The 16,686-nt window shown below is 39.2% G+C and overlaps 1 protein-coding gene across 1 annotated transcript; it reads left to right on the top strand.

Annotated features, from left to right (window-relative positions):
- Positions 1-7,348: 7,348 nt before the first annotated feature.
- On the top strand, positions 7,349-7,963 carry LOC111881486 (formin-like protein 14). The gene has a single exon (XM_023877874.1). The coding sequence runs from the start codon at positions 7,349-7,351 to the stop codon at positions 7,961-7,963; it is 615 nt and encodes a 204-aa protein (XP_023733642.1).
- Positions 7,964-16,686: the final 8,723 nt, after the last annotated feature.

The following is a 16,686-nucleotide window of genomic DNA, read 5'->3' as shown; positions in this document are numbered from 1 at the left end:
ATTGGGCTGATCCATCAAATACTTCAGGCTCTTGTGGTACGTGTATATGGTACACCGAACCCCATACAGATAGTGACGCCAGATCTTGAGGGCGAACACCACTACCCCCAATTCCAGATCGTGGGTGGGATACCTCATCTCATGATTCTTTAGCTGCCTCGATGTGTATGCTATCACATGCCCCCTCTGCATAAGCACCGCTCCTAACCCTGATATTGACGCGTCACAATACACCAAGAAGTCCTCCATCCCCTACGGAAGGGTTAACACCGGGGCTTCACATAGTCTCTGGTGAAGTGTATCGAAGGAGGCCTGCTACTCTAGGCCCCATGAAAAAGCAACACCCTTCGGGGTCAACTTGGTGAGTGGTACGGCGATCTTGGATAAATCCCTGATAAATCTCCGATAGTAAACAGCCAACCCAAGGAAACTCCTGATCTCAGTAGGTGACCTCGGCACCTCCCAACTCATCACTGCCTCAATCTTGGCCGGATCGACCAATACCCCTTTCTAGTTAACGAGGTGCCCTAGGAACTGGACCTCTCGCAACCAGAAATCACACTTGGAGAATTTGGCATAAAGCCTCTCCGATCTCAAAACTTCGAGGATCTCTCTCAAATGTTCCTCATGCTGCTCTCTGGATCTCGAATACACCAATATGTCGTTAATGAACATGATCACCGAGCGATCCAACATCGGCCTGCACACTCTATTCATGAGATCTATGAACACCGCCGGTGCATTGGTGAGCCCGAAAGGCATCACCACGAACTCGTAATGCCCGTAACAAGTACTAAACGTTGTCTTCTGGATGTCCTCATCTCGCACCCTCACCTGATGATATCCAGACCTCAAATCGATCTTGGAGAACCAAGATGCTCCATGTAACTAATCGAACAAATCGTCGATCCTCGGCAACGAGTAACGGTTCTTGACCGTCAGCTTGTTCAATTCCCTGTAATCAATGCACACCCGATGCGAGCCATCCTTTTTCTTAACAAAAGGATAGGTGCTCCCCATGGCGAACTGCTCTGCCGAATAAACCCCTTCCCCAGCAGCTCCTGAAGCTGTGAGGATAACTCCTGCATCTCTGGAGGCGCAAGGCAATAGGGCGCCTTGGCGATAGGCGCAGCCCCCCGGAACCAAATCGATACTGAACTCAACCTGCCTCTCGAGAGGCACACCCGGTAACTCCTCCGGAAATACATTCGGGAACTCATGCACTATCGGAACCTCATCAACTGACCTCGGCCTCTCTGAATCAACCCTCATATCCCTCACATACGCTACAAATCCCTTGCAGCCCTGCTGTAGACTCTGTCTCGCTCTACCGGCTGAACAAAATGTCGACCCAGAACGCGTACCCTCGTTGTACACCGTAAGAACTCCCCTACTAGGGTCTCGTATGGTCACCAGCTGTCTCTCGCAACTGTGGACACTCTGCCTTTCGGTGTCCAGTCTGGTTGCAGTGAAAACATACTGCTAACCCCTTGGGGCAATCCTTGGCCATATGCCCCTCCTTGCCACAATTGTAGCAAGACCCCGCTCTGCACACCCCATCATGGCTCTTGTCGCACTTGCCATATGTGCGGCCCTTCTGACTCCCAGATCTCGACCGCTTGGCTTCCGGATGAGACTGCGTAGGTCGCCGATCCCTCCCCTGAGACTCAGCCTCCTCCCTAGCTTGGGTCTCAAGCTCTATCTCCCTCTTCCAGGCATTTGCCTGAAGCTCAGTAAATGTTTGGTACGTCGAGTTTCGCCACGAACTCCCATATATCCCTCCTCAAAATGCTCAGATATCGGCTCATACGTGCCTGCTCGGAGGACACATGCTCTGGGTAAAACATCGCCCGCTCATGGAACATCCTCGTAATCACTGTGACAGACTCAGTACCCTGCTTAAGGGTCAGAAACTCCTGGGCCAAATTCTCCCTCTCCACCTGGGGAACGTACTCATCTCGAAATATAGCAGTGAACCTCTCCCAAGTCACTGCAGCAAGCTCAGCAGGCGAATAATGTGTCGTCACAAACTTCCACCAGTCTTTCGCTCCCAAGCGAAGTTGGTTCAACGCGAACCGGACTCTCAAATGCTCTGGAGATGAGCAGATGAAGAAACACCCCTTGATGTCTGAAATCCACCTCATCGCTGCAATCGAGTCCTGAGTCCCATCAAACTCCGGAGGTTTTGTGTTGCTAAACTCCCGGAACAACAACGCATCACCACCCTGCGGTCTTGCAGCAGCTACAGTTGCAGTGGCCGTAGCAACAGCAGCATCAGTAAGAGCAGCATATCTCTCGTCAAATGTCTCTATCAGGGTGGTCTTGATAGACCCAAACATCTCTGGAATCTCATCGCAGATGGTAGCAGCCACCTCATCATGAATCATCTGGCGGAGCTCCTCGTCGCTCACACCCCCTCCACTAGTCCCTGGTCTGTGGCGCGTCCCCACAATAATGCCTCTCTGAAATACAACACAAGATATCAGAAAGTTGCTCGGGTGTACACACACTCGATATCCCAATCCTAATTGATCTCTGGTACCCTAAGGATTCTCACTTGTGCTGCGCACTGGCCCGGTGCCTTCGGTAGTACGGTCCCAATACTACCGACCACACCGTGTCAGCAATCATCCTAAGTCCTCATCCCAAAGTCCCAAATTCCAAGCAACCTACTCTTTTAAATCATATGCTACTCTCTAGTTGATCTCTCATAAGCTCCTCCCTGCTATCTAAACATTCTCAAGCATCCCTAGCAGCAAAGCTCCTAGACTAAGGCATCATATATCAGGCCACCCTAGTCCTAATAAGGATACCTAGTCTACTCTAGCATGCATAATATAGCTCATCATATAACATAACATAATATATATCTCGTAACACTTATTACAAGGGTATTTTGGGAAATCACCGTTCGGGCGCTGGCTGATCATACACACGGCTCTGCTGTGTTTTTCTCAAAACTCTTTGTAAAATTGTTTTGTTATCAAAAAAAATTTCCAAATCCTCAGTTTGAGTTCAGATACGCCCGAAGATGCATCCGAATCCCTCAAACCTAGGCTCTGATACCAACTTGTAACACCGTAAAAATTTAAGACAATTTTTCACATTTTAAAACACATTTCCAAACACATTTACTAATAAAATCTCATTGTTTCGTATCATTGTTCACAAAACATTTCCCAAGATCAAATCATAATAAACTTCGTGGGTGTGTGTACAGATCATGTCGGCGCCTTCCCGCAATCATCACTAGTATCTGAAACACATAACACATAACACTGTAAACGTAAAGCTTAGTGAGTTCCCCAAAATACCACACATAACACATACTAGCCACTCGAGGCTATTACTCTGTGGGCCCTTGGTCCCTAACTCTGTGGACCCTCTGGTCCTAGCTCTGTGAACCTTCCGGTTCTAACTCTGATGTACTCTGACATACACATGGCATAAATCACATAGGAATAATGCAGTGCAACACATCACATAAATAGCATATAATAACTCTATCACATAACTCTAATTACCACTCAAGGTAAAGTATAGTGAGAAGACTCACCTCAGATGTCTCGGTAAATCCCTGACTCGGTAGCAGTATAGTCTAGCCTCCGCTTAATCACATAAAGTAAAATACGCTCATAAATGTAACTCTCGAGACTAGACCCAACCCTCTCTTAGTACCCTCAGATGGGTAAAAGACCATTTTACCCCTTTCTTGACTCAAAGACCCCATTGTTGACCAATCCCTAAAAGTCAACAAAGTCAACGATCGAACTTTGACCTGACTCGTCGAGTGCACTTGGGTGACTCTACGAGTCTACACGTGAAATCTACTCCTCTGATTCTCTTTTGACTCACCGAGTCACTCACTTAACTCGGCGGGTCACTCTCTAGACTCACAGTCTCGGGACAACTCGACTCGACTCGTCGAGTCTGTTCATGGACTCGGCGAGTCCAATCCATGCTCACTTCAAATGGCTTCCTGAGGTCAGATCTGATGCACTACTCAATAGATCTATCCTTTCTAGTCCCAATAATCACGTAAAGTTCGAAGCTTGATGCCCATGCAAAGGCTCCAAGGTTCTATTTGAAGAAATGACCTCTAATATGGCATCCTAAGTTCATATTCACCAACAATCCTCATAAAGCTCAAAGGAGTAAGGTCTCTGGACCTCTATGGATCCAGATCCAAGACCATAATACGAAAACGAACCATATACTCAATCAAAACCATCTACCAAAAGGTCTAGAAAACCCTAACTCTATCAACAATCACCAAAACAGAAGATGGGTCGAGATTATACCTCAAATAAGCACTCCTGAGCTCAGAATTCCTCCAAATAGCACTTCCTTCAGCCTCCTCTTGATCTTGATCACCTTCTTCTTGCTAAACCAATGATAGAAAGATCAAATATGGCCTCTGCTTCCTCACAAACGATTTAGCTCACTTAGGGTTTCTCTCAAGGGACTGGTAGCCGCAATGGGAGGCTATGAGTGCCCTTAAATAGGCTCTAAAACCCGGGATTTAGGGTTTCAATTGCCAGCGCAGACTCGGTGAGTCATATGCCCGACTCGTCGAGTCCCTCCTTTTTCTTGAATAAATAATTACAATTAAATCATACCCGAAACTCTGGATGTTACAATATATATATATATATATATATATATATATATATATATATGTGTGTGTGTGTGTGTGTGTGTGTGTGTGTGTGTATATATATATATATATATATATATATATATATATATATATATATATATATATATATGTCGACACAGGTATGAGTGGTTGGGTTGTGGCGGACCTACTTTATGTTGAACGCCAACAGACTCGAGGCGTCTTGGATAGACTAAAGTCCAGTGGGGCGTACCAGTCAGGGCGAAGGCCCAGAGAACGTTCTAAATAGACTGATGGCCCGAATTGGCGTACCATTCATGTAGAAGGTTCTGTGAGCCTAATAGATAGACTGTAGGCCGGTGGGGGGTTCCATTCATACTGTAGGCTCTATATGCATGTTGTTTATTGTATTATTCTGGTTTTGTATTGTATTGGTACTTTGGGGGAAACTCGTCAAGCTTTGGCCTTACAGTTTTGGATTATGTTTCAGGTACCTCAGAGGATTGCGGAAAGGCGAAGGCGTGATCTTGCACCTCGTCATGTTATGTTTTGGGATTTTGGGAAAAACTCTGATGATAAACATGTTTTGAAAACTATTATGTAAAAAATTATGATTTTTGGTTAGTTTGGAAAACTTTAAAATTTTATGAATGTTACATGTCTCTAAGCTTTCTATCTTCTCCTCAACATGCTTCTTATTCACATCTATTTTATGAGTCAGTCAGAATAGGCTTCGTCTGCAGCAGCTCGAACCCTCTTTCCTTCTTGCTGCTTTTCTCTAGACTCCTCTGTCGTCGACTCGATGATCGTATGTGATCCTCCTGATTTCGAGTTGCATGGAAGAGTTCTTGTTGTGTTTAGAATCCCCGACTATTGGTAAAGAACAAAAACAAAACAAAAAAAAACAAAAAATAAATAAATAAATAAATAAAATAACTCTTTTGGCCTTATTATATATGGTTTTGTGGTTCATTTGGAAGACGAGGAACTCGTTGGTGTTCAACAACATGAGATGTTCCCTATTTAGAACTGCGGATGATATCTAATTAGTCGCTTTCAATTATATCAATCATAGGTCTTTGTTTAAGTATATTTGTTGGTTTGATTGGTGTATGTCTCATTTCTACGCTTATACTTTGTAATCTTTTCGCAAAAAAAAAAAAGATTAACGACCGAGTTGACTCTTCTCATCTCATAATAAAACAACACAAGATTTTGTTAATAATAATAAATTAAGACTTCTATTTTGTCTGTGTCAAATAAGAGGTTGGCTAAAAGACACCTCATATTGCAATATAGACACTCTAATTAATTTTGTAAGTACTTTTATTGGCTGAAATTTCATTGTTTTCCGAAAAAACTGATTGTAAGCAGTTAATTATTGATTGATTTTAAAAAAATATATATCAATAAAATATTTAAAAGGTGTCTTATTAGTAACACCCGTCAAGTAAATGTATGCATGCTAAAAAGTAAGAAAATCACATTTAAGTCAACTAAAATTCTTTAATCCCGTGTTTAGAACGTGGCATTTTTTTGGTAGCATAAGCCGTTGACACCTAATACATGATCTCTTCCATTTTCCAAATCTCCGAGTACGTAGAAGCCCGTCTAGAAGCAGAAAATAGAAACAAACACTTTCCACATATCAACTTCTCGTCTTTCGGCTGACTTGCTCAATAAGTAAAAGTGGGCTTATAATATGACAGAGTAAATAATCATTTTCCTAAGACACTTAAATTAGATATTGTTATCTTTACTGCTCTTCATTGGTTAATTTATAAAAAATGGTTCAACCACATATATAGTATCTTATTCGTCAAATAAAAGTCTTCGTCTAGCTATATATATATATATATATATATATATATAGGTTCATTTGAAACAATCTTAATTTTATGAGACTGTTAGACCAAATCCAAAAATAATTTTATAATTCAAACTAAAAGGAAAAACCTAAAAATTATTTTTTAATTATTATTTTCGAAACTTTAATTAACAAAAAAAATTACTGTTTTTTTTTTTTTTGTAAACTACGTGAAATATTCTAAACGAATATCACACTGTAAATATTTTAATGTGATTTTCAAAATGTTAGAATATTCTACTAGATTTGTCAGATATGTAGAATATTCTAATATTCTACTAGAATATGTAAAAATGTATTTTTATTTATTTTGGTATTTTTTATTTTTTTGGAAAATATAAATTCCGAAAATAATATTTGAATTCTTTTTTCGAATTTTTTTTAATTATTTTGCATTTTAAAAATGTTTTTTATCTACTAAATGAGTGGCTAGGATTACGTCTCACAGTCTCATAAAATTAGGTCGTCTCACATTAACCTAACTCTCTCTATCTCTCTTTCTCTCTCTCTCTCTCTCTCTCTTTATATATATATATATATATATATATATATATATATATATATATATATATATATATATGTTCCCTCTAATATTATAAAACCAAACCGTGAGATGCTAAGGTGTCGTCTGATCCGCTGGAATCCATTGGAATTAAAAGGAATTGGAATATAATTCAATCACTTTCCTTTATTTGGTTCAAGCTTTCAAAAGGAATTGAATTCATAAATGAGTCAAATTTTCCTTCCAACGAGGGAAAATAAATTTCATCCAAAAAGTTAAGGAATTAAAATTCTCTTCAAGTGAGAATGTTGAATGTTAACATATTACCCATTTTACTTTTAACACTACATATAAAACTCATATGTCGCCACCACCATCGCCACCTCTACCACCATTCACCACCCACCATCACCGCTACACACCACCACCTCCACTGCCACCCACAATTACCATCATCACTACCTCTGCTACTACCATCTTCCACCCACTAGCACCGTTACCTCCACCACCACTCATCACCACCACCACACATCATCGTCGTCACCACCCGTTACCGCCACATCCGCCACCACCCACTACCGCCACAACCATCCACCACCACCACCATCATCGCCATCGCTTGCCACCTTCACCATCGTTACCATTTCTACCACCACATCACCCTCCCCTCCACCATCACGACAATACTATCACTGCCACCACCACCGTAATCACCTCCGCCACCGCCACCACCACTACCACTGCCATGCCATTACCAACACCTCTGTCACCACCACCGTTGCTACCTCTACTACTACATCACGCACAACCTCCGCCACTACTCATCGCTGCCACCATCACCATCACCATCACAATTACTACTGCCACTATCGTCATCACCTCTGCAACTACCCCACATCACCTATGTCGCCATCAACACCACTACTGTCACTGTCAACATCACTCCCACAATCACCATTATTTATTGTTTTTATAATTTACATAATATATTGTTACATATATGTTATAAAATAAAGTAAAAATAAGCAAAAAAAAAGGACAGTTTTGTCATTTTATATTATTTCAATACTATTTTTTGCCACCCAAACATTGTAACACTCCAAATCAGGTAATTCCCCTTTGAACCCTTGAAATGAAAATATATAGCATAATGGTCCCTTAGTACGCGGGGCGTACTCTAGGAGTACGCTTAGCGTACTAAGGATGAATGATCACGGAGGGTGGCCATGTACACTGGGAGTTCCAAGAGGTATGTGAGGCGTACGCGACAGAAGGGCAAAACACTAATTCTCGAACATGACACCTATTTAAACATCCTTAAGCCTAGTTGACTAAACCCTAATCAGCCTCTAGAGTCTCATTTCGTCCCTTTACCTCAGTTTCCCTTTGTAAGTATGATTTTGGAGCATAGAAGTGTGTTGGTGGCTATTTTGGAGCTTATTCAAGAAGAAGAAGTTGGTAAGCAAGCTTAGGGTGGCATTGGGTTTCAAGATACTGCATCTAGTTTACTTTGAGGAGCTTCTGGAGGTATAAAGTCTTAATCTTGCCATCTTATTCATTAGATTGAGCTAGAGCTTGGTATATTGTTCCATTTGTGTTTATGGATCATCTCTTGGGAGTTTGAGCAGTTCCAAAGCTTAGGAAGAGTATATTTGAGGTCCCTTAGTTCATTCATACCATAAAAATGCAGTCTTGATGAGTATTTTTGACCTTATGCATGAGTTAAGATCCTTGGAAAGGTCTTAATGGGTTATAAGGGGTTGTTGGGAACAAATGGAGCATGCAAGGGCATAAAGTTGCCAACTTTATGCCTTAGAACGCCTTAATGGAGTCAGATCTAAAGCTTGACATTAATATCCTAAGCATTAAGAGCTTAATGGTCATTTATGCATGCCTGACTAGTACGTCGTGCGTAGTAACATGTACGCAACGTGTACGGCTGAAGGAGCCAGTACGCTGAGCGTACCGGAGTGGTACGCAAGGTGTACACACTCAGATGGGTTTGGGCTTGTTTTACGCTTGTAAGACCTTTAGGCCTTAATCGGTTTTAGGTTTGGTTATGTTTTGGGTTAGTGGTTTGATTTATCTGTTTTGGGCCATGGTTGCTTTGGTTGGGCCTTATTGGTCCATGTGGCCCATTAATATCTTTAGACATGGACTTTGAGCCCATTAACAAAAGAAAGACTTTTGGGCCATTATAGAAGGACTTGGGCTTAGGTAATTGGGCTCTTTAGTTAGATTGTATTCAATCCTGATTTTCGGGTTATGTGAGATCCCCAGTTTTATGGCCAAAAAAGACCTATTTGTTTATGCTTTATTTTGAAAATTATAGTATCTTTCAAAGAAATATGTTGCGGAATTTGTTCCTAGAAAAACATGATAAATACGTTATCAAAGCATTGCGAAGAAATGTATTTTATTCCTTTTAAAACGTTGAGATGTCATCGTAAATAAAGAAACATAAGCATAAATAGACCTTACATTTATTTACACTAGTGATCTATGTCTCCTTAATCTGTTAGTGTAATGTAGCTTGATATCAAGACTTGTGATACAAATAAGCTGAGTGGGTTAGATTGGGCAACCTGGTGAGTACATAGGGATTTCAATCCCACAATGTTATATATATATATATATATATATATATATATATATATATATATATATATATATATATATATATATTAGAACTCACAAGGATACAATTTCACCATGTATAAACAACTCTTACCCTACCCCGTCAATCCTCTCAACGACACTGTCCATACTCTCGGATCTAAAATTTACCTTTTTACTTATTCCATACTTTCGGATCATGTATGTCTAATCCATGCTCTCGGATCAATAACGGCGGCCATTCCATACTCTCGGACTAAGGACAATTGACTATGCCTCAATCCATACTCCCAGATTAATGAAAAATAACTATGTCCTATCTATACTCTCAGACTAAGGACATTTGTTTATGTCTAAATCCATACTCCTGGATTAATGAAAAATAACTACGTCCTATCCATACTCTCTTACTAAGGACAAATGACCATTTCTAATCCATACTCCCAAATCAATGACATATTTTAATGTTCTATTCTCCGTGTATATCTCACTTGTACTCATAAGAAGATACTACCCAATATGCCTCATAATTAGTTTAGGTTTACTCTTTATCCTAAATCATTATATATTATCAGGTATGTTCTTTAACACGTATTTCAGGCAACATCAAGTAATCCACACATAAACATATGTTTGATAGTTCAATCAATACTTGTATTAAAATCATATACATGCAAGGGACTATGCACTTACATGTTAAAGTGATGATTCCAAACTCGAGTAGCGCTTCGCTTCTAATGATTCTATTTTCCTTCGACGAAACCTAACATTATTATCACTAAGTTTTAGTCTAATCTTTATTATGACTAATTATTATTCTAGATTCATCATTAACTCAAAGTCTACTTTCATGATCTATCAAGTAAGGAACAACCAGGTAGGATAATATCGGAGGTAGGGTCCATTTGGTATACGAAGTATAATGTTTAGAAATCCCACTTTAAGCACCTCACTAAATCACAACCTAGACATCATCCGCGTAAGTAGATAAATCAGTATAATGAATTGGAATCACCGATAAATCTTGTATATAGGTTCATAATAACGATATTATATTTAAATATAAGCTATATTTAAAGTAGTGTAGGCGTATCTCACTTACAACGGGGTTTCCTAAAAACCGGGCTCCTTGGGAGCGGAGCTTCTAAGACAAAAAGCTCTTTTTCTTGGATCCTTCGAGCGCTATGGGGATTTCCTCTAGCACCTTGAGGTTACTAAGGCTTTAGAGGGGGTTTTGGGAGGTTTAGAGAGAAGTTAAAGTGAGAGAATTGCGTTTTGGTGTGAGAAATGAAGGTAACATCGCAAGGTATTTATAGGCTGAAATATTGCTCAAATCGTCGAGTTGGGGCCTCCAACTCGTTGATTTGGTGCCACATGTCACCCTCTGGTGGCAAGGCTTGGGGAGAAAGCAATGACCTAGATTTAGCTACGTCACCCTCTTCACACCAGCACCCTTCTGACTTCTAAACCCTGTAAATTTCACATACGAGCTCCATTTTTGAATTTCTTTATATCCAAGCGTAGGTATTGACAAGATCTAAAACTCTTATTTTTACTCCATCAGCTAATTCTCGACTGATTTTAAATTTAATATTATAAGAATATTATATTGCTAAAAGACCGTGTAAAATTCATAACTTTTACATACGACCTCCGTTTTCATCTGTCTGTTTATCGTTGAACTCTTATTAATGAGATCTTCAATTCTAATTTAGGTTGCTTTGTCCAAAATCTGATCGATCTAAAATTCGAATTCCGGGCTTTGCATTGCTATGCTAAATCTCAGAAAAATCATAACTTCCTCATACGAAGTCAGATTTGGATGTTCTTTTTATGCACGTTCTCGGTTTAATGTATACTACGAATTTCGTTTACATTGATAAGGCTAAAAATTAATCTATCAAAAATTCACTTTTTATGTTACGCGGTGTCGTGCCGGTTTAGCCGTAAAACTTCGACGGGTCATAACTTCGTCATTCTAACTTGGATTTCAGCGTTCTTTATATGTACGGAACCCTTGTGACATATGCTATAACTTAGTTAATACTATTTATTCTAAATAATATTCTATAAAAAAACCATTTTTGATGCTTATTGTCTCCAAATTGACAAGCCTGATTCTACGGGTGTTACAAGTTAATGGCATTATAGTTCAGCACGGGTGGTTTCGGACTGTTAGGTGAGCAGTTTTCAGGTTCAGCAAACTAAGGTGAGTCTCCTCACCATACCAATGGGTCGAAGGCACCAAGGCCAACCCATTATCTGCTATGTGATATGCTAGTTGATTATGTGGCATGTGGTATGCTAGTTATATTTGTGATACTTACATGAAAGACCTCGGGGGGTTCCCGAGGCACTTAGGTGTAAGACCTTGGAGGGTTTCCACGACATCCTAAGTAAAGACCTCGGGGGGTTCCCGAGGCACTAGGGTGTAAGACCTTGGAGGGTTTCCATGGCATCCTTAGTTAATACCTTGGGGGTGGGTTCCCTATACATTAGGCTAAGACCATGTGGGGGTTCCCATGGCACCCAAAGTAAGACCCTGGAGGGTTTCCAGGGCATCCTTATATGTTTGTATGCATTGCTTATGTATCTTATATGGTTGATATGTTTCTATGAATATGTGGATTGTATGGGGTATGTTATGGGGAACTCACTAAGCATTAACTTACAGTTTGTTGGTTGTTTCAGGTACTTTAGGATTTAAGGGCAAGAGCCCAGCATGATGGCGCGATATCCACTCTCTAGCGTCTTGTTTGGGGACAATCTGATTTTATGAATAATTTATCTGATGTTATGGATTTTGAAAACAATTGTGATTAGAATTTTATAATTCATGGAAATGAATTCATTATTTAAAAATGAAAAATTCTATTGAAAAATTTGGTTGTTACAAGTTGTTATCTGATCCTTGGTTTGAGGGATTCGGGCATACTCTCGGGTGTGTCAGAACTCAAACTGGGGAAACGGTAAAAAATAAATTGTTTTTCAAAATCAAAGTTAAAAACTTCTTAAAACCAATTTCTTGAAAGAAAAAGGGGGAGTGCAATGTGTGTAATTGGCCGAGCTGAGTAAGTGTTTTCCCCAATATGTTAGTCATGATATAATGAAAATTGGAATGTGATAATCATATGGATCTTGCTATGTGTATGCTTTCAAAATTGTATACAATTAGGATCATATAGCATTAGAATAATTTATTTGGCCTTATTTCATGTTCCTTGTTTGGTTGTGGTCCTAAGGTAGAGTCTATTATTCGACAGTTTATTTGATCCTGTTCAGTGTATAATTTGCATGCATAAGGTAACCTGTTATGATTGATTTGAGTTCGGGTTTGATGGGATTGAGTAAATCTTAGGATAGCCTAGGATTTGAGTTATGCGGTAGCATGTGAGATATGTTTTGTTTTGGTACAAATTAGAGTTATCAGGTAGAGCCTTGGGGAAGGTACAGGTAGGTGTGGAAGGTAGTATTGTATCCGTACTACTGAAAGCACAAGACCTGTACCCGAACTAATATTAGATCTGGAAGCTCTAAGGAGACTGGTGTGGAAGGATCCCCTTTTGAATATCTTGATCATTATGTCTTATGTACTTTCGGATCAGAATGATGGTGACACGACATGGAGTAAGGGGATCAGGATCAGGATCCAGATCTGGATCCGGATCTGGGTCTGGCTATGGTACGGAGCCTATTGACGAGAGGATACATGATCTTATCGTAGCCAAGGTTACGAGGGGAATTATTGATGCTACCCAAGTGATTTTCAGGACCATCAAGGAGGGGATGATGGAGATCATGGAGGAGCGGATCAAGTCTTTCCCAAGTGATTTCGTCTCTCTCTTGCTTTGCCTGAACTGCTCTTGCTTCAGCATCAAAAAGTTGTTGCCTGAGAATAGCAACTTCCTCCTCCAAGGAGCATGTCCGATCTGTGGGGTCCTCTGGTGCTATGTGTGAATTTGATATCATATCTAAAGGGTGGGATTCAATAGGGACTTCTTCAACGCCCTCTACCCTTTCAGTCTCCCCATCGGATCCCTCATCCTTGTAGTCTACCTCTAGGTACTCCTCATGTTCCATCCCTGGACCTGCCTATAGAACCATTTCAGGCTCCTCCTCGATCCAGCCATGGGCCACCAGGTCCTGATAGTAATGGTCGCCTTGTTGGTGCTCGACCATGATGTCTATGCAAAAAAGGGAGGTGTGAGATACGTGTAGGGGGTGTATATAGATAGCATTCTCAAATAGTCCTATAGCAATTTAATTGTTTTAGATTTGGTTTCTTAAAACTTTTGGATACAAGGTAAGTTTCTATATTCATTGTCGACCATGATCACTCCCAAACACATGTTGGTCGTATTTGGAATAAATATAGTTGATCAGGCTCTATTTATCCCCAATACGACTACATAACTGTCCGGGTTTGACCATGATGTTCAGTTCCTCCAAAAACACTTATGGCTATTGTAATGGTGCACACATAGGTATGTATTTTAATTAATTTGTTTAGAGTAGCTTAGTCCCAATGTATTTATAGTTGCATATCTTGTATGATTAGATATGTCAGTTCACTATAAACAATGCTCTGATACCAATCTATCACATCCCCGAACTAGATGACAGAAACGTTCGAGAGTTGTGTGACTTCATCTTGTAATATCATCACAGTGAATATATTAGAAACAAGGAAAACATCATCATCACACGTACAATAATACAACAATATTGAGTTTGCATCACTGTAATTGTTTACAAGAGTTACATCCCAAAATATAAATGTTTATAATAGCAACAAAATGCAACAAATTTCCGCATATTCTTGATGCCCACCTGCTTAACAATTTCCTGAGAATACAAGTTATTTGAAAACGTCAATATATATAATGTTGGTGAGTTCATAAGCATGTTGCCTGGAAAAAAATTTATTACTTTGTAAACACCACAAAATCCGATATTTTCTGTAAAAATAGTTTGAAAGTTTTGTGTCCAATCTCGTGTTAAGGCATGTGTGTTTTTGTTTGAAAATGTATAAAGAGTATTTCAGAAAATCCTATACTTCCAGTTGTAAGTAGAAGGTATTGTAAAATTGTATATTTTCCCAAAAAATCCGATATTTTCTGTTTTTAAAAGTGTGGTGGCCTTAAAAACCCTAAGACCGAGTATCGGTGTATGTATGTTTTTGTATCATAAAAATGGTATATGAATTCTGTAAATTTATAATGAAGTTATTCTCTATGTAAGCCGTTATAACCATACTTGATAATGACTGGTTCGCCTGTCTTGACATTTTTCAGGCGCCGACTTGTTTAAGGTAAGGTTTGTCACCCTAGACTGGCCTAGTCTAACTTTAGCAAACAGCTCAGGTGTGGGGGAGTCAACCCCATATAGATCTATACACAAACTTTCGTTCTCCATCCAGGAGACTCTGGTTATAACTACAGGCTACGGTTGTACAGTCGATAGGTGTCAAACGAAATGCCTCACAAGAGCCTTAACTGAATTTACGCGAATATTGAATTGCACAATGTATATTGTTTTCGTGAATGTTTTTAGTTTATTAGGCCCAACAAGCATGTAAATTGGCTACAAAGGCCAAATAGCATGTCTTGTATATTCAAGGCCCAATAAACATGTAATTGGACCACAAAGGCCCAATAGACATGCAATGTGTATTCCAGACCCACTTAAACATGAAAATGGGCCACTAAGGCCCAATAAGCATGTAAAGTATATTTCGGCCCAATTTAAAAGTGTAAGTGACGCATTTGTTTCGTTTGTTATTACGTTGATCATTTAAACTCAATTGTTTACCAAAATGATATAAAATGCCCACTTTTTGTAAAAAGACATTTTTGGTCCATAAAACAAAAATTTACAATTAACATATATTTTTGGTAAAAATGACGCTTTAAGTCCCTTAAGACCAAAGTTTGCAATTAAGGGCTTATTTCAAATTAAAAATAACATTTTTAGCCCACTTTTGTTAGTATTGTCATTTTCGGCCTAATTTGGCCCAAATGCAAAAAATTTCCCTTTTTAGCCCAAGTTTAATAAAATTTTCCTTTTCAACCCATATAACCGAAAATTTACATTTTTGGCTCAAATTTTTCAGAAAAGCCAAAAAGTCACAAGTTTAGTCCATGAAACCATGAAGGCCGAGGCCCCTTTTGTGAAAATTTACATTTTTTACCCTTTAAAAAACTATGAACATCATAACAATCCATATTATTTAAAAATGTCCCATTTCTGGTCCTTCTCAAAACCGTGAGTTACATAATAATCTCACCTATTTGTTTGTTTTCTCAAAAACGGCCCTCTACACGAATTTGTTTAGTTTTCTAGTGTTCTTCAACATTTTTTCTCATTTCACTTCTTAGTATGCTATATGTGATACTTTTAGTTTGCAAATATCACCATGCTTAGTAAATATTTCGAGTTTTGTGATGTTTTAACAAGTTTTCATAGTAAAAATCACATCACATAACATAAAACACACATATACATGCATAAACACATAGATCTACACAAAGCAACTTGTATTCACCCCCCAAAACATAGTAAAAACTGAAAATAGGGGGTATGAACTGACATTGGGTTGATGGGTTCAGTTTTTGAAGAAGTTGGCGGAGTTTTCGGCCTAGCACGCCTCTTTAAGAGATCTTCGAATTTTAGGTGATTTTATGAGCATGGATCATGAAATGGAGTGTTAAGGAGTGAAATATTTATCAAAAAAGAAGTTAATCATCTTGTTTAGAGAGTAACTTACCTAAAAGTGATGATCTTTGTTGAAGTGTTCTTGAACACCACACAAGCACACATGAATTTGGAGAGGGAAATGTGATTTTTCTTGAGAGCTCTAGAGAGAAATTTTTTTTGAGTGAGTTTGAGAGTAAAAATTAGGGTTGGCAATTCTCGACACGACACGAAATAAATGGGTTTGGGTTGAGTTTTTCAACCCATCAACCCGCTAACCCACCAACCCGCCAACCCGTTTATTAAACGGGTCATATATGGGTTTCTCAAAAAATAAACGGGTTGACCCGCCAACCCGTTTATATTGTTAATAAAAAAATTATTTTATTT

Source organism: Lactuca sativa, chromosome 5 (assembly GCF_002870075.4).
Source record: "Lactuca sativa cultivar Salinas chromosome 5, Lsat_Salinas_v11, whole genome shotgun sequence".
NCBI lineage: Eukaryota > Viridiplantae > Streptophyta > Magnoliopsida > Asterales > Asteraceae > Lactuca > Lactuca sativa.
The sequence above is the reverse complement of the archived record's forward strand: the minus strand, read 5'-3'. Positions and strand labels throughout refer to the sequence as shown.